The sequence below is a fragment of the Somniosus microcephalus genome, chromosome 16 (genome assembly GCF_052327205.1).
Source record: "Somniosus microcephalus isolate GS21.2 chromosome 16, FLI_Smic_1.0, whole genome shotgun sequence".
NCBI lineage: Eukaryota > Metazoa > Chordata > Chondrichthyes > Squaliformes > Somniosidae > Somniosus > Somniosus microcephalus.
In genome coordinates this window covers 52,295,584-52,322,100 of record NC_141002.1, presented here as the reverse complement: position 1 = coordinate 52,322,100, position 26,517 = coordinate 52,295,584, and the positions used below count along the sequence as shown (strand labels likewise).

General features: G+C 45.9%; 1 protein-coding gene across 1 annotated transcript in view; it reads left to right on the top strand.

Annotated features, from left to right (window-relative positions):
- LOC147106173 (protein mono-ADP-ribosyltransferase PARP12-like) overlaps window positions 1-26,517 on the top strand; it is a 56,449-nt gene that overhangs the window by 20,434 nt on the left and 9,498 nt on the right. Inside the window, exons 4-9 of the mRNA XM_086009026.1 lie at window positions 1,462-1,563; window positions 4,123-4,246; window positions 7,631-7,799; window positions 18,710-18,812; window positions 20,860-20,956; window positions 24,561-24,657. Coding sequence (XP_085865152.1) covers window positions 1,462-1,563; window positions 4,123-4,246; window positions 7,631-7,799; window positions 18,710-18,812; window positions 20,860-20,956; window positions 24,561-24,657 — 692 coding nt within the window. The remainder of the gene's footprint in view (window positions 1-1,461; window positions 1,564-4,122; window positions 4,247-7,630; window positions 7,800-18,709; window positions 18,813-20,859; window positions 20,957-24,560; window positions 24,658-26,517) is intronic.

Below are 26,517 nucleotides of genomic sequence, written 5' to 3'. Positions count from 1 at the left end.
TTTCCCAGGCATGAATTATTGCAGCTGTGTGGCTAGATGTTCCCTGCTCACAGGCTTCTGCCATTCTGAACTGGCATTAGGAAACAGGTTACAAAGCTTGAAGTTACTCTCTTCCCAATTCCCCTGAGCTGTATAGAGGAAACACTGATCTCAGCGTGGTGCCGCTTTACAGTGCTGCTGGTCAACCAAGGTCAGTAACTCAGTGGTATGGGAGAATCGATTATTCAGAAAGAGAGAATAAGAGAAAGAGCCGTGAAAGATAGGGAAAAGAAGAATGAGAGAAGAGTTGATGCGACAGGTGCAGATTGACACATTTATCCATGTTCATGTTTTAGCACAAGTGGGCCAAGATGCCAGATTTGTATAAACAGATTATTCCAGCACAACCAATTGAAAGCAGTAATTTCCTTCTCACTGTGCTAACGTCCCACCCAAACATAGTCGGTAAATTCTTTCATACAATGCTATGATCCCTGAACCAGTGGTTTACACTTGATGCTGAGTGACCAGCAGTAAAGCACATGGTCACTAAAGGCATTATAAACATTGATGCAGGAGTTCTTCCTGATAACTGAATACAGTGTGGCATTGAGCTGTACAGACCAAGAAGGTTCCAAATTCAATCCTCATGTCTTTGTCTCTGTTCACTGCTTGCATGGCTGCAGCTTGTTGTTGGTGCTGGGAGTCTATCAGACACTGGGCAATTATTATATTGATAGATTATCTTGCCCCAGCAATATCCCTACATCATTAAAGCACTTCTAGAGCACCAGTGCAACATTTCTACATTTTCCCCACCAATCATTCAGCGGTCTGTCTAAGAGAGGTTGCCTCAATTAATATCAAATTAAGGAAGTTTTGTTTCATGGTCCATGCCAACTTGGAACTGGATTGAGACACATCATCACAGAAGACCCTTACAGATATCACACGGTTAAACATTCAGCCCATCGGTCCAGACTGGATTCAAACTTAGGTCCTAGAGGTGAAGGACAATGTCTAGTTCATTATGTTACCCAGTAACCTAGGTTGCTGTGTTCATGAGAAAATATTTAGCAAACCTTTTTTGGCTTGCTTTTTTTTTAAATAATAGTTTTCTTGTCATTTGTTTCCCCTCCCTTCCCCACCTGCAGCCTCCTTGCTCTTTGCCACCTCACCTAGTTGGCAAGTACTGGCATGAGTTTTGATACCGAGTACTGTTGTTGTAATGTAGGTGAGTAGCTAATTCAGCACAGGCCAGTGATTCAAGCTGGAGCCCGCCCCCCCGCCGTACGTGTGGCTCATCTATTTTCAAACACCTCAAACTATCATTTCATCATCTGCAACTAAAGTAACCCATGGCTTGTCAGGCCCTATTACCTTTGCAGGTGCAAATCAGTTCAGCAAACTTTTCTTTATCCAAATGGTTACCTCTTTAACAGGACGTACCAGGGGTTACAATTCTTTGCTGTGTTTTTGCAGGAATGAATGCTGCTTCCCAGTCTTGTTTCACAAGTGCCCAGAGAAATACGGACACGGAGGAGATCTGTCTGTACTTCATCAGAAAACACTGCAGCTTCAAAGGTATCTGTAAAAGTACTCAAGTTCTGTCACGGATGACAATTTTCTGCTAGGCAGTTTTAGTGATGATATTTTTTTTTTCTTACACTAGCTTTTAATTACACAGTCATGGCACTTTTGTACCATTTGCTTTGCACTCATGTTCCATTTTGCCTTATAGTTCTGTCACAGATAGCAGCTCCAACTTACAAGGTAAATGAGGTGGTATTGCTTCCATGGAGGCGCCAAGATCAACCTAGAGAGTGGTTTCCCCCATTAGCTCTGGAGCCTGCAGCACACTGGTGTCAAATTGAAATGTTGCCTCCGGAGGTTCAGTGTATCTCTTCTGATCTAGTCCAGACATTGAGGGAAGTGAATGATTCATTTAATTCCCTCTATTTACATTTTCCACCCATTAGGAAAGACCAACCAAAAATAAAATCACAAATTGAAATTTTCAAAAAGTCATGGAAGTGCAGTTGTTTGTCTATTGTGCTGGTGCTGTGGAACCTGTCCTGCAATATGAATGAGACAGTTTCCACAGATCTGACAGCCTCGGCCTATAATATAAAACTTGTTGTTCAAACAATTCTGTAATCTGAACACAGCATAAAGCAATACAGTACATATAAAATAAAACAGGCTGGAGACTGATGTCTCCATTAGTGGAGGAAATGTCAGAAGAACATTAGGGCCCAGTGGATGTCACAAAATATTGACCTTGGTATGTGCGTTGGATACAATATTTAAATGTCAATTGAGTTTGGCTGTTAGGTTTCTCTGTGGAGCGAGATGAACTGATTATGCAATAACCGAGTATGCTACAGGTACAATCTCACTCCTGCATAAGCCAATGTCAAATCCGTGCATTACAAATTTAATATCTGACTTATAAGTTAATTCAGATTTCATCAACCCAGAAATATGCTTGTTCTTTGATAAGGAAATAAAACATTATTAGGTGTCATTCGGTTCATTGGCCCAGAACTTGGTGTCGGGGGCTTGCCGCGCGTGCAAGCCCCCGATCTGCACTCACCCTGCGCGCTGACATCTGAAGCCTGGGCCTGCTTGCATTTCCTGTCACAGGCCCGGTTCAGATGTCAGCGCGCAGTGCTTACCTGATCCAGCGGCGTAGTTAGTGCGATGTGCCGGCTGGGATCAGGTGAGCACTGTACAACCAATCAGGGGAGGGGAAGGTTCATTCATGAGTTTGAGAGTAAGAACTGTCAAACTCATGAAAACTACAGGGGCCCAAAACACTATTTTAACTTTAAATAAAAATTTAAAAAACATCCCAATCATTAAATTAAGTAGAAATAAGTTAAAAAAAAATAATTTAAACAAGAATTTTTTTTTGTTGAAAAAAATTAATTTTTAATAAAAAGGGTCTAAAACTAAACTTACCTTATTGTAGATTCTTTAAAATAATAAACCTGTGGAAATTTTTTTTCTAAATTACACTAAAACACCACTTACCTGTAAAAATAAATACTTACGTGTGCTTTTTACAAGCGTAAAAACCGGAGGCCTTTAGACATGCGCAAATCCCCCAAAACAGAGGAAATCCAAGACGCACGCGCTGCCCCCTACAGCGCACGCACTAGCCTCTTCACCTCTTGGGTTAGAGGAGAGGAAATGCCGGTTTTCAGCGCATGCGCTGTGCATGCTGAAAACCGGCATTTCCTCCGGCCAGACGCGTGAGTACCCCTTCCGTACTCACGCGTTTGGGGAGGAATTACTGCCCCATTGTGTTTTGAGGTAACTCAAATTGACAGCGGGTATGTAAAAATCTGGAACCTGTTTGGCTGGCTTACTCCTCAGACTAATTCCAGTCTCCCTCAAGCTAACCAATTTTGTTTTCAGCTCACTCACTAATCACAAGATCACCGGATAATTACGTTTAAAGAAAGCCATTCAGCCCATCGTATTTCATCTATCTAGAGAGATCCTAACATTCCCCCGCATTGTAGCATCCTGTTATTTCTTACATGGTTTCAGGGATTTTGCTTACACGACTATGTCTGTGTTAGCCTTGGCTCAGTGATCGCACTCGCCTCTGAAAGTAGTGAATTCCACTCCAGAGACTTGAGCATGTTACCTAGGATGACCCTGCAGTGCAGTACTGAGAGAGTGCTGCATTGTCAGAGGTGCCATCTTTCATATGAGATATCAAACTGAGGCCCCATCTGCCCTCTCAGATGGATGTAAAAGATCCCATGGCACTCTTTGAAGAAGAGGGAAGTTCTTTCTGGTCTGTTGGCCAATATTTATCCCTAAACCAATAGCACTAAAGCAGATTATCTGGTCATTATCTCATTGCTGTTTGTGGGATTTCCATTGAAGTCCATAGAAATTTTTATTTCCATTGAAGCCACTAGTAGTACAGATTTAAAATCAATAATGTAATTCAGACAAAGCTGACTTTTTTGTCACAGTGATATTTGAGTACCTTTATTACTGTAATACTGTAAAATTTGCATTTCAGCAAAACTTTTTTTAAAATTCACTCAGGAAGATAGGAATTTTCCAGTATCAACCCAGTCGAAGGGTTAATAACCACTTTCATATTATTGCTTTGTACAGACATGTGCATTCGGGTTCACTTCAGCCTTCCCTACAGGTGGCAGATATGCAAGGGAACATGGCAGGATTTTCCAAACATGGAAGAGATTGAAATGGATTTCTGTGACCCAGACAATATCACCAGGTATCTTTCTGATGTAGTGAATTTTGTACTAAAAAATAAATCATCCCCAGTGCTGGTGGACTTAAAATAGAATGATTGAGATTACAGAGCACAGTAAATCACTGCATTCCAGATTTGCATGCAGTGGCTTTCCTTGATGCATTCCTGTATCCCATGAACCAGTTTAATCTCAAGATCAACCGTCTTAAATTTAAGGATAATTCCAAATCCTTATTCAAATTGTCCTGAAAATTACTTGAACACGCTTGAGGGACTGAATGGCCTACTCCTGATCCTATGTTCCTATGTAATCCTCAATCTACTGGAACTCTTGTCAGACAGATCTCTAAGACAACCAATCCCAACATGTCTCAAATAGACCATACAGCAAAGGTTAACTATGGATTTCATCATTTCAATTGGGACCATCTCGTTTAAGCTACAGGTAGACTACCCTTTATCCGGACTTCCGAAAACCGAAACCCTCTAAAAACCGAAGGTTTTTTCGTTCAGCGTAAATCGTGCGTACGAACGAAAAAACCTTCGGTTTTTAGAGGGTTCCGGTTTCGGAAGTTCGGATAAAGGGTAAGTCGTGCGCACGACCCCCCGCCGACCCCCCCCCCCCCCCGTGGACCCCGCCGGCCCCGACAACCGCCGACCCCGCCAGCCCCGACAACCGCCGACCCCCCCGCCGGCCCCGACAACCGCCGACCCCCCCGCCGGCCCCGACAACCGCCGACCCCCCCCGCCGGCCCCGACCCCCGCCGACCCCGACTGACTTACGCTGAGCGTCAGCGTAAGTCGTGCGCACGACCCCCCCCGCGGACCCCCTCCGACCCCCCCCGCGGACCCCTGCCGACCCACCTTCCGAAATCCGAAATTCTCCTTTATCCGAAACTCGGCTGGTCCCGAGGTTTTCGGATAAAGGATAGTCTACCTGTATTTGGCCTAAATGGGAAACGGGATTCTCTGATCATATTCTCCCAGTTGATTATTTATTACTAGGCAATATTGGGTTAGATTTTCAACTTGATGCCCGAGCATAAAGCTGAAGTTATGGATCAGCCTCCATTTTTGAACAGAAAATCGGGTGGTTTCTGTAATAGGCTGCCGATCATGCAATGCCAGTATTACGCCTGGGCGGCAAGTTGAAAATCTACCCCAAAGTTTTTATAATATTTTATTTATTCTCAATGTGTCTCCGTATAATTAAAGAAAAACATTGTAACTAATTCAAATCATTGTTTCTCGATGAAGGGCGAAATGGCAGTGAAACCTTATTGTTACAAAGTATTCTGATACATTCTGAAATGTTGGTTTTTGTTTAATTTTAATTCAGAAAAAGATGTTAAGAACATAAAGTATGGAGAGAGAAAAGGCTGCTCAGCTCACTTCCTTCCCAGCTCATATATAATTGATCCTATTATAGACTCTACCCCACAAATTTAATCTCCTAAAAGTTCTATATAAATACTCCCTGAACTCTAAAAGTAATCTAAAAAATCTCCAGAAATCTTAGTCAACTTTACAATTCAACCTCAGGCCTGCTGCCCTCCACAAGCAGCATTTCCCCACATCAAGAGCACAGCAATCGTAAGCATGGCGTATTTCATAATCTCTGTCTGTTTATCCCTGTACCCACCAGTCCTCTCAAAAAAACAGATATCTATTTACGCAACATCAAGTACTTTTGCTGGAACTCTGTTACATAGAAACATAGAAACATAGAAGATAGGAGCAGGAGTAGGCCATTCGGCCCTTCGAGCCTGCTCCGCCATTCAATGAGATCATAGCTGATCATCCAAATTCAGTACCCTGTCCCTGCCTTCTCCCCATATCCCTTGATCCCTTTAGCCTTAAGAAATATATCCAACTCCTTCTTGAATATATTTAATGAACTGGCCTCCACCGCCCTCTGTGGCAGAGAATTCCACAGGTTCACCACTCTCTGGGTGAAGAAATTCCTCCTCATTTCAGTCCTAAATGGCTTACCCCTTATCCTTAGACTATGACCCCTGGTTCTGGACTCCCCGGCCATCAGAAACATCCTTCCTGCATCCAGTCTGTCCAGGCCTGACAGAATTTTATAGGTTTCGATGAGATCCCCTCTCAATCTTCTAAACTCCAGTGAGTATAAGCCCAATCGACACAATCTCTCCTCATACGTCATTCCTGCCATCCCAGGTATCAGCCTGGTGAATCTTCGCTGCACTCCTTCCATGGCAAGAACGTCCTTCCTCAGATAAGGCGACCAAAACTGCACACAATACTCAAGGTGCAGTCTCACCAAGGCCCTGTACAACTGCAGCAAGACATCCTTGTTCCTGTACTCGAATCCTCTTGCTACGAAGGCCAACATACCATTTGCCTTCTTACCGCCTGCTGCACCTGCATGCTTACCTTCAGCGACTGGTGTACAAGAACACCCAGGTCTCTTTGCACTTCCCCTTCTCCCAATCTATTGCCATTCAAAAAATAATCTGCCTTCCTGTTTTTGCCACCAAAGTGGATAACCTCACATTTATCCACATTATAGTGCATTTGCCATGTTTCTGCCCAATCACCCAACCTGTCCAAATCGTACTGGAGTTTCACGACATCCTCCTCACAGCATACCCTCCCACCCAGCTTTGTGTCGTCTGCAAATTTGGAGATATTACATCCAATTCCCTCGTCCAGATCATTAATATATATTGTGAACAGCTGGGGTCCTAGGACCGATCCTTGCAGTACCCCACTAGTCACTGCCTGCCACTCGGAAAACAACCCGTTTATTCCAACTCTTTGCTTTCTGTCCGCCAACCAGTTCTCTATCCAAGTCAATACCTTGCCCCCAATCCCATGTGCCTTAATTTTGCACGCTAATCTCTTATGCGGGACCTTATCGAAAGCCTTCTGAAAGTCCAAATACACCACATCCACTGGTTCTCCCTTATCTATTTTATCAGTTACATCCTCAAAAAATTCCAGTAGATTAGTCAAGTACGATTTACCTTTTGTAAATCCATGTTGACTTTGTCCGATTCTGTCACTGTTTTCTAAGTGCTCTGCTATTACATCTTTTATAATAATGGACTCCAGCATTTTCCCCACTACCGATGTCAGGCTTACCGGTCTATAATTCCCCGCTTTTTCTCTACCACCTTTTTTGAATAGTGGGGTAACATTAGCTACCCTCCAATCCATGGGTACTGTTCCAGAGTCTATCGAGTTCTGGAAGATGACCAGATCCATTACTGTCAGGAAAAATATATTCTAATTTCCAGTCTCATTTGAGGATTATTAATTTTAAACCTGTGCCATTCATTTCTGTGCTCAAACAGTGTTCCTGTTTATGACTGCCAGCATTTTAAAGACATGGATAGTGTTTCTCTTCAAGTTCTCTTCTCCAATTTATTTTAACAGCTCAGGACCTACTCCCATTAACTTTGAGACAATGATGTGTGAGTCTCACCAGGTGAGGCGTCTGTCTACTGCATCCTCGGTTACTAAACCCCCACACTATATCCTGACTACTGAATGGCTGTGGTACATGAAGAATGTTTTTGGAAAATGGACTGAATATGGAAGTCAAGTAAGTTTCTTGTTCCTTTCCCTTCCTTGGATCCTGGCCAGCACAGAACAATTCCAGGAATTCTGCGTAACGCGTCCACAGCCTAGTCAGTGAAAGTTGTAACTTTGGGACAGATTTTCAATTTGCTGCCCAGGCATAATACTGACATTGTATCAAGAGTAAGCTATTTCAGGTGAGGAGGAAAGAAAACCAGAGAAGGAGAGAATAAATACTGTTTAAAAATGTTAATCTTTAAGAAAATATCTGACGCAATTTGAAACCTTGTTAAGTTTGCTTTCAATAATGAAGTGTGAAGTGATGGATAACATAGGTTTCCTTTTCTTTGTATAACTTTTTCATCTTTTCTATAGTTAATGCAGAAACAATAGACCTGTGTATTTATCAGTCAGTGCACATCACTAGGAAGGGCAATGGAATGCATTACTATTTATGGAGCCAAAGTTGTTTAGAGCACAGAAGGAGGCCATTTGAATCATTGGGTCTGTGTCCGCTCTTTGTTAGAGCAATTGGAAAATAATCCCACTGCTCTAGCCTCTCCCTATAGCCCTATATATTTCTCTGCTTCAAATGTTTACCTACTCTTCCCTTAAAAGATGCAGTAGTCTCTACCTCAATTGCTCCCTGTGATAAAGCATTCGATGATCCAACAACTGTGTGCACAGATTTCTTCTAACCTCCCATCTCCACTCTCTCGGTAACAATTTTAAAATGATGACCTCCTGTCACTGACTCCAATGGGAAGAAATAGGCCATCCATATTCATCCCATCAAAATCCATCACAATTTTAAAAACCTTGATTAAATCTCTGAGTCCTCTCTACTCTGGTGGAAATATCATCAGTATCTCAAGTCTCTTCTCAAAACTATAGGTTCTCATCCCTGGTATCTATGGCAAACACTCTCTATGGCTTTAATGCCCTTTCTATAATATTGTGCCCAAAACTATACCATTATTCTAACCATTTGTTTTATTCTTGACCCCCTTCTCATCCTCATTTTATACTGTCTCATGGAGACATCCTTCACAGACACATTGTCATTTTCCACATAAATGTTGATGGCACCCAGCTCAAGGAACTAAGGGGGAGAAATTCTTTATAGACCCGTTTGAGGCGCTAAAACTTCGAAAGCTGAAAAATTAGCACCAGGCGCTAATGATGATAGGCACCCGTGAAATTCAGATGTAGCACTCCAAGAGGGAAGTGGAGCGCTAATTCAAGCGCTAACCACTTCTCTTAGGGCGCTAAAGTCGGAGAGCAGGGCGGTACCAGCAGAACATAAGAACATAAGAAACAGGAGCAGGAGTAGGCCAATCGGCCCCTTGATTAAATCTCTTAGTCCTCTCTTCGCAAAACTATAGGTTCTCAGCCCTGGTATCTACGGCAAACACTCTCTAGGGCTTTAATGCCCTTTTATGTGGAAAAGGAAACTCCCAAGGTGTTTTATAAGTATATAGTAAGGGCAAGAGGATAACCAGGGAAAGAGTAGGGCCCATTAGGGACCAAAGTGGCAATCTGTGTGTAGAGCCAAAAGATGTGGGTGAGGTTTTAAATGAATATTTTGCATCTGTGTTCACTATGGAGAAGGACGATGTAGGCATAGAAATCAGGCAGGGGGATTGTGATATACTTGAACAAATTAGTATTGAGAGGGATGAGGTACTCGCGGTTTTAGCGGGCTTAAAAGTGGATAAATCCCCAGGCCCAGACGAGATGTATCCCAGGCTGCTGTGTGAGGCAAGGGAGGAGATTGCAAGGGCTCTGACACAAATTTTCAGAACCTCTCTGGCCACAGGGGATGTGCCAGAGGACTGGAGGACAGCTAACGTAGTACCATTATTCAAGAAGGGTACTAGGGATAAACCAGGCAATTATAGGCCAGTGAGCCTAACATCAGTGGTGGGGAAATTATTGGAAAAAATTCTGAGGGACAGAATTGGTCTCCACTTGGAGAGGCAAGGATTAATCAAGGATAGTCAGCATAGCTTTGTCAGGGGGGGATCATGTCTAACCAATTTGATTGAATTTTTCGAGGGGGCGACTAGGTGTGTGGATGAGGGTAGTGCAGTTGATGTAGTCTACATGGACTTCAGTAAGGCTTCTGATAAAATCCCGCATGGGAGACTGGTCAAGAAGGTAAGAGTCCATGGGATCCAGGGCAATTTGGCACGTTGGATCCAAAATTGGCTTAGTGGCAGGAGGCAGAGGGTGATGGTCGAAATTTGTTTTTGTGACTGGAAGCCTGTGTCCAGTGGTGTACCGCAGGGATCGGTGCTGGGTCCTTTGCTGTTTGTAGTGTACATTAATGATTTAGATATGAATGTAGGAGGTATGATCAGTAAGTTCGCAGATGACACGAAAATTAGTGGAGTGGTAAATAGTGAGGAGGGAAGCCTCAGGCTACAGGACGATATAGACGGGTTGGTCAGATGGGCAGAACAGTGGCAAATGGAATTTAACCCTGAAAAGTGTGAGGTGATGCATTTTGGGAGGACTAACAAGGCAAGGGAATACACAATGAATGGTAGGATCCTCGGAAGGACAGAGGATCAGAGGGACCTTGGTGTGCATGTACATAGATCCCTGAATGCAGCAGGACAGGTAGATAAGGTGGTTAAAAAGGCATATGGGATACTTGCCTTCATTAGCCGAGGCATAGAATATAAGAGCAGGGAGGTTATGATGGAGCTGTACAAAATGCTAGTTAGGCTACAGCTGGAATACTGTGTGCAGTTCTGGTCGTCACACTATAGGAAGGATGTGATTGCATTGGAGAGGGTGCAGAGGAGATTCACCAGGATGTTACCTGGGTTGGAGAGCTTCAGCTATGAAGAGAGACTGGACAGGCTGGGGTTGTTTTCCTTAGAGCAGAGAAGGCTGAGGGAGGACCTGATTGAGGTGTACAAAATTATGAGGGGCATAGATAGGGTAGATAGAAAGGAACTGTTCCTCTTAGTAGAGGTGTCAATAACCAGGGGGCACAGTTTCAAGGTAAGAGGCAGGATGTTTAGAGGGGATTTGAGGAAAAACTTTTTCACCCAGAGGGTGGTTGGAATCTGGAACTCACTGCCTGAAAGGGTGGTAGAGGCAGGAACCCTCACAACATTCAAGAAGCATTTAGATGAGCACTTGAAATGCCATAGCATACAAGGCTATGGACCAAGTGCTGGAAAATGGGATTAGAATAGATAGGGCTTGATGGCCGGTGCGGACACGATGGGCCGAAGGGCCTCTTTCTGTGCTGTATAAATCTATGACTCTCTGACTAGCCTGCTCCGCCATTCAATAAGATCATGGCTGATCCAATCTTGGCCTCAACACCACTTTCCCGCGCTCTCCCCATACCCCTTGACTCCCTTGTAGTTCAAGTGTCTTTCAATCTCTGCCTTGAATATATTCAATGACTTCGCCTCCACAGCTCTCTGGGGTAGAGAATTCCAAAGATTCACGACCCTCTGAGAGAAGAAATTCCTCCTCATCTCTGTCTTAAATGGGCGACCCCTTATTCTGAAACTATGCCCCCTAATTCTAGATTCTCCAATGAGGGGAAACATCCTCTCAGCATCCACCCTGTTAATCCCCCTCAGAATCTTATATGTTTCAATAAGGTCACCGCTCATTCTTTTAAAGTCCAATGAGTATAGGCCCAACCTGCTCAACTTTTTGCCATACATCAACCCCTTCATCCCAGGAATCAACCTAGTGAACCTTCTCTGCACTGCCTCCAATGCAAATAGATCCTTCCTTAAATATGGAGACCAAAACTGTACGCAGTACTCCAGGTGCGGTCTCACCAGCGCCCTGTAAAGTTGTATCAAAACTTCCCTACTTTTATACTCCATCCCCCTTGCAATAAAGGCCAACACTCCATTAGCCTTCCTAATTACTTGCTGTACCTGCATGCTAACTGTTTGTGTTTCATGTACTAGGTCCCCCAAATCCCTTTGTACCGCAGCATTTTGTAGTCTCACTCCATTTAAATAATAATTTGCTTTTTCATTCTTCCTCCCAAAGTGGATAACCTCACATTTTCCCACATTGTACTCCATCTGCCAATTTTTTGCCCACTCACTTAACCTCTCTATATCCCTTTGCAGACTCTTTGTGTCCTCCTCACAACTTGCTAACCCACCTATCTTTGTATCATCAGCAAATTTGGCTACAGTACACTCGGTCCCTTCATCCAAGTCATTAATATAGATTGTAAATAGTTGAGGCCCCAGCACTGATCCCTGTGGCACCCCACTAGTTATTGATTGCCAACCGGAAAATGACCCATTTATCCCGACTCTCTGTTTTCTGTTAGTTAGCCAATCCCCTATCCATGCCAATATATTACCCCTAACCCCGTGCACTCTTATCTTGTGCAGTAACCTTTTATGTGGCACCTTATCGAATGCTTTCTGGAAATCCAAATATACGACATCTACTGGTTCCCCTTTATCCACCCTGTTTGTTACATCCTCAAAGAACTCTAGCAAATTTTTCATACATGATTTCCCTTTCATAAAACCATGTTGATTCTGCTTGTCTTATGATTTTCTAAATGTCCTGCTATTACCTCCTTAATAATGGATTCCAGCATTTTCCTAATGACAGATGTTAGGCTAACTGGCCTATAGTTTCCTGCTTTCTCTCTCCCTCCTTTCTTGAATAGTGGCGTTACATTTGCGGTTTTCCAATCCGCTGGGACCTCTCCAGAATCCAGGGAATTTTGGTAGATTACAACCAACGCATCCACTATCTCTGCAGCCACTTCTTTTAAGACCCCAGAGGTGAAATTGGCTTTCGCCCAAGGCAGACCGCGAGTCAAGTTGCAGCTCATTCCAGACTGCACTCTTCAATCACAGAAGCTGCTTCCTTCGCTTAAAGGGAAGGGACAATACTGCCCCAGAAGCTATTTGTCAGCACTGCAGTCTTGCAAGGCGACTGCCAATACAGCCCCAAACACTGTCACCAAGTGGAGGGTTTGGACATCCTGCAACAATGAAAGAGTGAAAACTTTGCGCAGGCACCTGGTGCAAATAATAATGTTTCAGCGATCTGAAAAGCATTCCCTTTAATCACCGCTCCCGAAGCGACCATCCGACTTCAGAACGCCTCCTCTTGCTGGCGTTGTCAGTGCGAGGCGATAATGCATTGGGCGAAAGGCAAGTTTACATCCGGGGCAGTAACAGGGCGCTGTGCACTTCATGACGTCACGATCTATGGGGCGCTAGAGACCAAGGTGGTAAGTGTTAGCACCAGCTCAAAACCACCAGGGAGGTTTGCGGGCATCGCTGATTTCGTCAGGCCCGGTTGGTAACCCCTTAGCACCCCATTACTGCCCCCCGCAGGCACTAATGGGAGGCACAAAGCAGCCAAATTTCTAGCCCTATGTTTTTGCGCCCTTAGGTCTCTCTGTTCCTTCACACCCTTTTGCTTGTATGCATACTCCCATTCCTTGTTTTTCCTTCCAAAATGCATGACCTTGTGGCGGAGCCACTAAAGGACCCAGCTCGTTTGTATATAATTCCCTTTAACAACATGTTAGCTACAGCCTGAGTCTGTATCTTTATTTATACTGTTTACTTGTACAGAGCGTGATTACTTTAACAGCGCAGGTAAATGCGATGATGTCACGCTGTACATCATGTGATCCCCCACTGGCGGGAAGAACGTGATGACGTCATGACGTCAACCACGGGACCAGCCAGCAGTCCTCGTGGAGCCTCCGAACTGAACAGACCTACACTCGATGTTCTCCTGCAGTCACCTGTTTAAACCTGTTAGTTTCCATTAAACTTCGTTTTGTTGGAGCGCCTGAGTGGACCTCAGTCTTTGGATAGGAACTAGACATTCCTACATTGGTGACCCCGACTTTTGCGAACGGTTTTCGCAGAAGATAATCAACATGGAAACGAATGCCGTTACCTTGAAGCTACCGCAGTTCTGGGAGCAACAACCAGCCGCGTGGTTCATCCAGGCTGAAGCCCAGATCGTCATCAGGGACATCGTTGCGGATCAGACCCGTTATTATTATGTGGTCTCTGCCCTCGACAGCGCCACAGCCTCGCGGATCGTCAGCCTACTCGGTAGTCCGCCTACTGATTGCAAGTATGACACGTTAAAGGCGCGGTTGCTGCAGGTTTTCGGGCTCACGAAGTCGGAGCACGCCCGCCGACTGCTCGCTATGCCCGGCCTCGGGGACTCCAAGCCGTCCGAGCTCATGAGCCAGATGCTCACGCTCCTCGGTTCTGAGCCGGAATGTTTCCTCTTCAGGGAGCTATTCCTCAGCCTACTCCCGGAGCAAGTTCAGGCCACCCTAGCCAGGTCCGAAGTCACAGACTGCGTGGAGCTTGCTGCCGAAGCGGACAAGATTTTCGCGGTGACACAGCAACACTGCGCAGCCACGAGGCGCCCATCCCCCCACAGACACTCCTCCAGCTCCTCAATCAGTGGGGTTGTGCTTTTACCACGCCCGTTTTGGCGCGAAAGCAAGATGCTGCCGCCCTCCCTGCAGTTTTTTGCACAAAAACAAAAAACATCTACAGCCACCCTGACGAAAGAGGACCGGGTCTAATGAGCGCCCCGCGGCTGCGATGGCCATCGGAGATTCAGGGAAGCTTCTCCATCACCGACTCCCTATCTGGTCGACATTTCCTTTGCGACACCGGGGCGCAGTGTAGCATCCTACCTGCGTCAAATCTCATTATACTAGCTGGGGGCCACGGCCCCGCCCTCGCGGCGGTTAATGGCGCGGCCGTTCGGACCTTCGGAAGGCGGCCGGTCCAGGTGTGTTTCGGTGGCCAGCGTTTCCACTGGGAATTCATCACGGCCAAAGTCACGCAGGCCATCCTTGGGGCAGATTTTTTGTGCGCCAACGGCCTCCTGGTCGATGTCAGGCACCGCCAGTTGATCAGTGCGGCCACGTTCCATTCCATCCCGTGCACCGCGGTAACGCCATGCCACGCACTGTCTTCTGTGCGTTCCCACCTCCAGACGACTTCACTCGGCTCCTCGGAAAGTTCCCAGATCTGACCAGGCCCACTTTCTCCTCCACGGCCACTAAACATGGTGTAGAACATCACATCACCACTACTGGCCCCCTGGTTTACGCACGGGCCCGACGACTCGAACCCGGCAAGCTCGCGGCTGCGAAAGCGGAGTTCGACACGATGGAGCGGCTGGGGATTATTCGCTGGTCGAATAGTCCCTGGTCTTCACCTCTGCACATTGTTCCGAAACCCGGCGGCGGATGGCGGCCATGCGGCGACTACCGACGCCTGAATGACGCCACTACTCCTGATCGGTACCCGATCCCGCATATCCAAGATTTCTCGGCCCATTTGGCGGGAAATACTTTTTTTTCAAAAGTGGACATCGTCCGTGGTTACCACCAGGTCCCCGTGCACCCGCAAGACGTCTGAAAACCGCAGTCATCACCCCATTCGGCCTGTTCGAATTTCTGCGGATGCCGTTTGGTTGAAGAACGCTGCACAGGATTTCCAGTGCTTGATGGACTCTGTGCTTCGGGACCTAAAATTCCTCTTCATCTACCTCGACGACATCCTCATCGCCAGCCCTAGCAAAGAGGAGCACTTCTGCCATTTGCGCACCCTCTTCACACGCCTCAGTCAGCACGGTTTGATTATCAACCCGGCCAAGTGCTAGTTCGGCCTGCAGCGGATTGATTTCTTGGGCCACCGCATCACATCAGACGGCGCAATTCCCTTACAGACGAAGGTCGAGGCGGTTACATCTTTCCCGCGCCCGCAGACCATCAAGGCCCTACAGGAGTGCCTCGGGATGGTCAATTTTTATCATCGGTTCGTCCCTAAGGCGGCTCTGCTTATGCAGCCCTTGTACGAGGCCCTCAAGGATCCGATCAGCTGGACGGCCGAGATGGACCGGGCGTTCGTCGACACCAAAGGCACCTTGGCCAATGCGACCATGCTGGCGCACCCGCTTCCATGTGCCGCCATTGCCCTTACCACCGACGTGTCGGACTACGCAATCGGCGCAGTGCAGGAAAAGTGGGTGAATGGGACGTGGCAACCGCTGGCGTTTTTCAGCCGTCAACTACGGCGAAACGAAAGAAAGTACAGCACTTTCGACCGGGAGTTGCTGGCCCTTTTTCTAGCCATCCGCTATTTCCAGTTCTTACTAGAGGGATGCCTGTTCACGGCTTATGTGGACCACAAGCCACTAACGTACGCTATGGCCAAGATTGCCAAACCATGGTCAGCTCGGCAACAACATCACCTGACGTTCATTTCAGAATTCACCACGGACATTCAGCATTTGTCCGGCAAAGACAACCTGGTGGCGGATTGCCTCTCCCGCGCGACTGTGCACGCAGTCCAACTCGGAATCGACTATGCCCTCATGGCTGCGGATCAAGCCTCGGACCCAGAGGTCCAAGCATACAGGACCAGCCCCTCTAGCTTCCAAGCGGCCGACGTCAAATTCCATGCCGCAGGCATCACGCTACTTTGCGACGTCTCCATGGGAGTTCCCCGCCCCTACATTCCAGTCGCCTGGCGCCGGAAAGTGTTCGACGCCATACTCGGGTTGTCACACCCTGGCATGAGGGCCTCGCAAAGGCTGATGTCGTCAAAATTCGTCTGGAGGGGTATGCACCTGGATGTCCGCGACTGGGCCAACACCTGCGTGGTCTGCCAAAAGGCCAAGGTACACCGTCATGTAAAAGCCCCATTGGCCACTTTCGCTGTTCCGGAGCGTCGATTCGACCACGTGAATGTGGACCTCGTGGGGCCACTTCCACCTTCTCAAGGTTTTACACACATCCTCACAATGGTAGACCGCACCACTAGATGGCCAGAGGCAGTTCCTTTGGTTTCCACCACTTCGGCAGACGTGGCCAGAGCTTTCATCTCCTCTTGGGTTGCTCGTTTTGGGGTACCAGCGGACATCTCTTCCGATCGTGGACCGCAGTTTTCCTCTGAGCTCTGGAACGCTGTGGCTCAGGGGCTCGGCACCAAACTACATCGCACCACCGCCTATCATCCACAGGCGAACGGCCTGTGCGAGCGATTCCACAGGTCGCTTAAAGCCGCTCTGCGGGCCAGTCTTCAAGGTGCGGGATGGGTGGACAGACTTCCCTGGGTCCTTTTGGGTCTTCGTACGGCGCCCAAAGAAGATTTACAATCGTCCTCGGCGGAACTCGTATATGGCCAGCCACTACAAGTACCAGGGGATTTCCTCCCATCTCCAACAGGGCCATGGTCTGCATCCCAGCAACTCGTTAGCCACCAGGAAGCGGCCAGATGTTTCGCACCAGCGCTTACGTTGCATCACGGCTTACAGAGCTCCCACGTCACGACTGAGCTGAAAAGCGCCGAGTACGTGTTTATCCGCCACGACGCTCACCGGGACCCGCTCAAGCCTCCTTACACCAGTCCCTTCCGCGGCATAGAGCCAGGAGACAAAACCTTTTCGGTCGATATCGGAGGTAAACCGGACCACATATCGGTTGACCGGCTGAAGCCGGCACACTTAGACCTGGACCGCCCAGTCGAACTCGCTCAACCACCAAAACGGGGCCGACCGCCCACAGTCGCCGTGCCAGATCCACCACAACCGCCCGCCAGCTCGACCACCGTCCATCAGCTTCCACTTCAGGGTTACAGAAGTCGCTCGGACAGGCTTGTCAGGCCTCCTCGCCGTCTCACTTTTGCTGTTAAAGACAATTCTGGGGGGGGCGCATGTGGCGGAGCCACTAAAGGACTCAGATCTTTTGTATATAATTCCCTTTAACAACATGTTAGCTACAGCCTGAGTCTGTATCTTTATTTATACTGTTTACTTGTACAGAGCGTGATTACTTTAACAGCGCGGGTAAACGCGATGACATCACGCCGTACATCACGTGATCCCCCACTGGTGGGAAGAACGTCATGACGTCATCCACGGGACCAGCCAGCAGTCCTCGTGGAGCCTCCGAACAGAACAGACCTACACTCGATGTTCTCCTGCAGTTACCTGTTTAAACCTGTTAGTTTCCATTAAACTTCGTTTTGTTTGAGCGCCTGAGTGGACCTCAGTCTTTGAATAGGAACTAGACATTCCTACAACCTCATACTTCTCTGCATTAAATTGTATGCCCATTCCACTATCCTGTCTATATCCACCTGAAGTCTTTTACAGTCCTTTTCACTTTTGTTTTGCAAACTCCTACGTTTGTGCCATCAACAAATTTCAATATTGTTCTTCCTATGTCTGAGGCTAAATCATCTATGTATAATTATAATCCCACGGGTCAGTGCTGTGTATACCTTTGTCCTTAATAAACATATAAATATATGTATATAGAGAGAAGCCTGTGTTGCCAGGGCTCAGCCTTTTCAGATGATGAGAACATCAGGATTTTTAGGAACAAGAAAAGCTCATTAGGCCCAACAAGCACTGGCCTTCTTCACTGATCTCAATGCTAAACTTCTCACCATACCCCTCAATTTGTACTTTCTCCAGGGTTGTATCTAATTGCTTCTTGAACCCATTTACACTGTCTGCTTCAATGATTGCTGTTATTAACTTGTGTCACTGTCTATCACCCTATGTGTGAAAAGGATTCTGCCTGGCTTCCTTTCTTATTCTCAACATCTTGCTGTTTAAATTGCTTCTATGGATATTTGAACCCTTTACCACAATGAACAATTATCTTGGATCATCCTCGTCAATCCCCTCATATACTTGAAAACATTATCAGGTCATGTTTTCCAAAGAAAACACAGCTAGCTTCCTTAACCTTCTCTCATAACTTAAATTTTAGACACCAGAGTTGCCATGTTTGCTCACTTCTGTACCATCTTAAGGGAAAAAAGAGTAACTGGTGTGTTAGTAATCTTTGCAGAAGAATAAAGCCATCATGAACAGAAAGTCTAATCATCAGGTTGGCATATTTGACAGGATCAAGTGCATGTTACATCCGCAGACCTGGAGAATGTCTACTTGGCCAATAGCAGTGATGAAGTGTCTATTGGAGAATTCAATGAAAGACTAAGCTTTAAAGGTAAAGTCAGTTCATGTAACACCGACATCTGTGTTACATTTTAGTCATAGTCAGTTTTTTCCTAAGTTTATATACAGAAAAATATCATGTGAAGCCATTGTGCAGTTTGATTTCATGTCTGCAGAAGAGTACATTGGGACACTTTGAGGGCTGTGTATATTCTGGTATGCAATGGGGGAATTTTAACCCCCTATGATGGGGGGAGGGGGCAGTTAAAATTTCAAAAATGTGAAACCCGCCCCCAACTTTCAGTTTTACTGGAGGTCGGTTGGGGGTAGGCAACTAACCTGCTCTCGAGAGGCGAGTCTGCAATTTAAATATTTTAATGAGGCTGTGTGGCTCAAATTTTACCAGAGTTTTACATTTAAATGCTGCGGGCCGGGATTCCCAGGGATTAGGAAACCTGGCAACTGGAGAGAGGGATGAACGGCCGGATCCAACAGATAAACAGGAGCTTCCTCCCCCCACGGCCCCTCAAGCTAACCTTCCCTCCCTGCGATCTGAAGCCCGACCCGCGATCTCATCCCCTCCCCCACGATTTCTCCCGCCCGACTCTCCGCTCCCCGGCTGTGGCCTTGTGCCACAGGCCTTCCTGCCCGACAGCCAGCCAGCCTCTCAATCTGGCTGGCGCCCGGCCAGGATACAGGGACAAAAAGTTCAAATGAGGCCCTGCCATAAAATTCGGCAGGACCTCCACGTTACCCGCGTTTCCGAATTTCCCAGACGCTACAAACCTTCCCCACTCCCACCCCGCCTCACTTAGCTCAGTTCCTGGAATTTCATTGCGCTGGATGGAGGGGAAATGAGAAATCCAAGCATACATTAACTGATGGTCCTGCTGGTTGGGGGTGACGTTCTTGCCTTGCTTCAGCAGGATACTGCTGTTGACCTCAATGCTTTTACCTTGATGCAATGCCATAAGCTGCTGATGCACAATTCTCAAGCTGCTAATGACACTCTTTACCTTAAACAAACTGTCTTCTATACAGCTGGCAGTAGTAGAGATAAATGTTCCTGTTTGAACAACTGCCTCCTCCTGCAACTCACTAAACAAGCCAAGCCAGTCCTGCACAGCTACGTGCTCCCAGCATAATACAAGCATCATGATACAAATGTGTCGAAGCAAAGAACTGGCTCAGCTACAGTCTCTGAGCCATTAAATGCTCTTTTTTCATTTCCCGAATTTCAGTCATATCTAAAAATTCTACACAAAAGGATGAGCAGATTTTTCAATGATTTGATTTTCAGATCTTAAAAAGCAAATAAAGAATTGAGAATGTTGGTTCTTTTGCATATCCATGGATGAGAAAAATCATTTAATGGAGCTCAGCAAATGTAGAAAGAGGAACAAGTGTTTGTTTGACCATCACTCTCCTGTAACCCAAATTAAAGAGCTGTATGATAAAAGGTCCTTTAATTTCCTCTCCAGTGTTTGTCTGATAAGAAAACCTCAGATTACTTGGTATTTGCCCAGTTCCAGGTGGAAACAGAATCCCTTGCTCCAATTGCCATATGTCCTAAAGGTATTTGTTGTGGGAAGGGCTGTGCTCCACCATAATGGGTGGCACCAATGAATACAGTTGTTTTAGGCTGTCTGTTGTGGAGAAGAGATCAGAATCTTATGTGTAGGCTTCCTTCCATGCCAACTACACGTGTACTCTATTAGAAAGGTTTCCCTCAGCCCTCAACATGGCCACTTGCTTCAGCATCACGTCCTCGAGCACGATCTCCAGCTCTCTACGGTGAAGCAGCAGTTCTTGCAGCTCCTCCAGTCATTATCTTTCATCAAGTTATCTTCCACCAAAACTGGTTGCTCCCCCTGTTTGGTGCAGCAACCATTTAAAAGCTGGTGCTGCAAAAATACTTAATGAATTTATGGTGGGGTAGTGCTGAGTATATCACAGATAGAGGAGGAGTTCCCAGATTGTCTGGGGACACACTCTTTGCAAGTCTTTTTGGACTCAGTTTCAAAGCTAGACTTTGAATGCCTTATTTGTTTGTTTGTTAGTTGGCTATATTTGAAGTGCTAATGTTTTCCTTCTCTCAGAAATGATTCAGAAAGACAAACTTTCAGAAAGAACAAACGAAGTTCGGAGAAGGCCAAGATTTATCTCTAAACAAGATATGGAAAGAAAGATACAGAGGTATTGAAAACAAAATTAACCCCTAAGATTAGCAAGAATTCTTCATAGTTTGTACTTTTGGCAATTCGGCTTCTGTTTCTTTTGTGAGTTTTAGTGTTCACCAAGGTGAGCGGCTGTAGAGCTGGTGAATAGAATGCTTTCTAGCTCAGGCAACTAGTGTCAGCATCAAGCACCCCAGGGCATGTATTGGAGGCAGAGTTAAAGGCAGCCTGAAGTTTCTTGTACTCGCTTCTAGCAATGTGCCTTTATCCCAGGTTTTCCAGCTTTTCGCAATATTTGGATATAGTAGGTGTACAATATATAGTACAATATATTTAGTACAATATTCCCAATATAGTTGGTGTGTTTCTCTAGGAACACACCTACACATCTAAAGTCTTTGAGCATGTTGTTGCCTCGCAAATTCGTGCCCATTTTTCCTGCAACTCCATGTTTGAATTTCTCCAACCAGGCTTCCGCCCCTGCCATAGCACCACAATGGCCTTAATCAAAGTCACAAATGACATCCTCTGTACTTGTGGCCGTGGTGCAGTATCTCTCCTTGACCTCTTTGCAGCCTTTGGCATGGTTGATCACACCATCCTCCTCCAACGCATTTCCTTGCCATTGTTTAGCACAGTGGGACTTCCCTCGCTTGGTTCCACTCTTACCTATCAAATCATAGCCAGAGCATCTCCAGCAATGGTTTCTCTTCCTGCCCCTGTACCGTAACCTCTGGAGTCCCCCATGGATCTATCCTTGCCCCCTCCTCTTCCTCGTGTAGGTGCTGCTCCTTGATGACATCATCTGCAGACATAAGGTCACCTTCCACATGTAAGAAAGAAATAAGAACTTGCATTTATATAGCACCTTACATGAGCTCAAGGTGTCCCAAAGCGTTTTACAGCCAATATACACTAATGACACACGCTCTACTTCACCACCTCTCTTGATCACTTCACTGCCTCTGTGCTATCAGATTGCTTGTCTGACATCCAGTCTAAGATGAGCTGCAATTTCCTCCAGTTGAATACCAAACCCATTGTCTTTGGTCCCCGCTACAAATTTCGTAACTTTGCCACCAGTTCAATTCCTCTCCCCAGCCACTGTCTGAGACAGAACCAGACTGTTTGCCACTTCAACATCCTATTCGACCCCGAGCTGAGCTTCCGACCCCATATAATCTCTGTCACAAAGACTGTCTACTTTTACCCTTGTAACATCTTTACCTTTACCCCACCTCAGTCCGTCTGTTGCTGAAACCCTCATTCATGCCTTTGTTACCTCCAGACTCAACTATTCCAATGCTCTCCTGGCTAGCCTCACATCCTCCATCCTCCGTAAACTTTAGCCTATTTAAAACTCTGCTACCCACAGTCTCACTCAGCTATCACCCTGTCCTAACTGATTTACATTTACCCCTGGCCCCTGAACACTGCATAATTTTAATGGATGAAGTGGTACAAAATGAAAGAAGGCCTGTCAGGGAGATCAACAAGCAGTAGAAGCTGGACTGCCTACACCCACTATTACCACATCAACTATCAGGGTAATTTTATATGTACGTGGTGTTGGGGGAGGGATCTCATCCATGAGAAATACATGTTGGAAATTCAGGCCTACACTACCCATGATTAACCCTTCTACCTGCAGGCCCTGGAACATCTACTAGACAGTCACAAGAACAACAGGCCCTTTAGACTCAAACACAATAGCAAAATACTGTGGATGCTGGAAATCTGAAATAACAACAGAAAATGCTGGAAATACTCAGCAGGCCAGGCATCATCCATGGAGAGAGAAACCGAGTTAACGTTTCAGGTCTGGGACCCTTCATCAGAACTGGAAAAAGCGGGAGATGTAACATATTAAGCAGGTGCAGAGACGGGGGGGTGGGTGGGAGGGGAGGAAGGAATTGAAAGAACATACTGTACTTTTCTACTATTGGTCAGCTCGGAGGTAGTTATACAGCTTTGCCACAGCTGCAATCTCTAACACAGGAACAATACTGCCAGTGGCAGCCTTTTTAAATGTTGCAATAGTTTTTGCCACCAATATTTAGAAATTTTCTGTCTCCTGCCCCCCCCTCCTCCTCCTCCTCCTCCTCCTCCTTTGGCAAGCTCCCACTGCCAGGTACAATATGGGTCAGGGGCTCTCTCCAAATAATTAATTAGGGCCAACTCCAAAAAATACCAGCAGGTCATCCCAGCAGGAAGTTGATTGATGTGCTCTGAGACCAGGAAATTGAAACTTTAAGACTTGGGTTGAAATTGAAACCAGTCATAGGAGATACTTTGCTGTGAGGGTCCATAGGGTGAAATCAGTTTAATGAACTCTCAACTCAGCTACTAGAGGGAGTGAGCCCACTATATATTACTCCAGCTAAATTTACACTAATTTACATTGATTGTGCGTTACTAGCAGGGAGTCTCTCCCAATGGTCTGGCATGTAAAACCATAGAAATGTACACCACAGAGGAGGCTCTTCACAAGACCAATCCCAAACTAATCCCAATGTGCCATCCTCTCCCCCGTTGTATCTTTCTCTTCTTCAAATATTTATCCACCTTTTCTTTAAAAGATACAATGGTCTCTGCTACAACTACTCTCTGTGGCAAAGCATTCCATGCTGCAACACTCTGTGTGAAGAATTTCACCTATTCTCCCTCCTCAATAACAATTTTAAATTGCTAACCCCTCATCACTGATTCATCAGCCAGAGGAAATAGTCCCTCTCTATTCACTCTAGCATATCATTTACACAAACAGGATAATATGATGGAGTTAATTTCAAACCCCTCTTTAAGCCTCCTCCTAGCCTTCTCTGCTGCAGTGGAAATAGACCATGTTGTATTTCAAGTTTCTCCTTATAACTATAGTTTGCCCTCGAGTATTCCATGCGTTTCTAAATGCTCACTAATTTGATCTCAAATTTTGGTTATGGATTCTAAGAGTGTTCCCACAACTGATGTTGGACAAAATGGTCCATAGTTTATCCTTCTGTCTCTTCTTAAACAGAAATGTTATATTGACTACCCTCCAACCCCCTGGCATTTTGCATATCTAAGGAGGAATGGAAAATTGTGGTCAGATTCTCTGCTATCTCCTTTCTGGATTTGTTCCATAGTCTAGGATTCATGCCATGGGATGACTTAATCTGCCTTGAGATGTATTAATTAAAATGAATGGTTGGAAAATTATGATTAGTGCACCTGGAATATTCTGATATATCTGGCCAGTGGATGAAAATTACCCTCTAATTTTTTGGGTCTCATTCTGGGAGGTCAGAAGAATGACTGTTGTGGAAAATTGGTGCAGTAAGTGGTGTTCAAGGTTGAGATTGTGTAGAAGGAGCTTTACTCTGTATTTAACCAGCTTTGTACTTGCTCTGGGAGTGTGTGATGGGAAAATGCAGAGGGACCTTCACTCTGCATCTCTCCTATACTGTATCTAGCCTGGGAGTGCTTGATGAAACTGATGCCAAAAATAATTTTGTTTTTACTTCTTCATCTCTGACATCTATTCCACTGATGGCCAAATACATAAATGTTGCAAATGTCCTGGATAATTCTCTGTTGTGTAATATAAAATGGTTTTAAATATTTAACATTCTTTACTTTTGCAGCAAAGTCCAATTGGCAAAAGGGCAAGACAGTGCCTGTGAACGAAAAAACATTCCAGAAAATTGGGACAAATCAGCTTTGCCAGACATGGGATACAAGGTAAAAGCTTTTATTTGCTACATTACGCAGTAGTGTTACAGAGACACTGCAGCAACAGGTTCTCACTTAAACCATTTGAGGACCAATTTACCAATCCCTGCTAAAAAGGCACTGCTGCACAATGTGTGCTGCTGGAATAATGAGATTATTATCATGCACTTCCCATGGCTTGGGTCTTGCATAAGGGAATGAGATGAAGGGGGCCCCCAGAATTAGGTCTGCAGCTCACCATTAAAGGGATATGGTTACTTAAAGGCATATGGGGGAAAATGTTGGAGTTTTTTTAATGACTTTAAAACGATTTTGTAAAGCTTTCAACCTTTTTAGAGGATCATGAGAGGAAGAAATGACAGCCAAAAACAAATGGGATGTAAACCAAACACATAGGGACAACACTGAGTTTGTAGGCAAGTGGCAGACCAATGTTGCACTGATTTTCTGGCTTGATGGCTGGCAAAGTGGATGTGGTGCTACGTGAGTTGTTTACAAGCAGGACTTTTCTGTTTGGAACTCCAGGACACCTGCCTGCATCATGCTTGGCAGGAAGTGGCTAGGCTCAATGCTGTGCACAACATCTGCTGGACATAACAACAGATGCAGGAGACAGCACACTTTAAGGAATCTGGTAGGGTAACACAATATATTGGTACCATTAAGCTATGGGCCCCGACAACAGCCCGGCTGTCGTGCTGAAGACTTGTGCTCCAGAACTAGCCACGCCTCTAGCCAAGCAGTTCCAGTACAGCTACAACACATGCATCTATCTGACAATGTGGAAAACTGCCCAGGTATGTCCTGTCCACAAAAAGCAGGACAAATCCAATCCGGCCAATTACCGCCCCATCAGTCTACTCATAATCATCAGCAAAGTGATGGAAGGTGTCATTGACAGTGCTATCAAGCAGCACTTACTCACCAATAACCTGCTCACTGATGCCCAGTTTGGGTTCCACCAAGACCACTCGGCTCCTGACCTCATTACAGCCTTGGTCCAAATATGGACAAAGGAGCTGAATTCCAGAGGTGAGGTGAGAGTGACTGCCCTAGACATCAAGGCAGCATTTGACCGAGTGTGGCATCAAGGAGCCCTAGTAAAACTGAAGTCAATGGGAATCAGGGGGAAAACTCTCCACTGTCTGGAGTCATATCTAACACAAAGGAAGATGGTTGTGGTGGTTGATGGTCAATCATCACAGCCCCAGGACATCGCTGCAGGAGTTCCTCAGGGCAGTATCTTAGGTGCAACCATCTTCAGCTGCTTCATCAATGACCTTCCCTCCAACTTAAGGTCAGAAATGGGGATGTTAGCTGATGACTGCATAGTGTTCAGTGCCATTCACAACTCCTCAGATAATGAAGCAGTCCATGCCCGCTAGCAACAAGACCTGGACGGCATTTAGGCTTGGGTTAATAAGTGGCAGGTAACATTCGCACCACACAAGTGCCAGGCAATGACTATCTCCAACAAGCGAGAGTCTAACCACCGCCCCTTGAGATTCAACGGTATTACCATCGCCGAATCCCCCACCATCAACATTATGGGGGTCACCATTGCCAGAAACTTAACCGGACCAGCCACATAAATACTGTGGCAACAAGAGCAGCTCAGAGGCTAAGTATTCTGCGGCGAGTGTCTCACCTCCTGACTTCCCAAAGCCTTTCCACCATCTACAAGGCACAAGTAAGGAGTGTGATGGAATACTCTCCACTTGCCTGGATGAGTGCAGCTCCAACAACACTCAAGAAGTTTGACACCATCCAAGACAAAGCAGCCCGCTTGATTGGCACCCCATCCACCACCTTAAACATTCACTCCCTCTACCACTGGCATACCGTGTCTGCAGTGTGTACCATCTACAA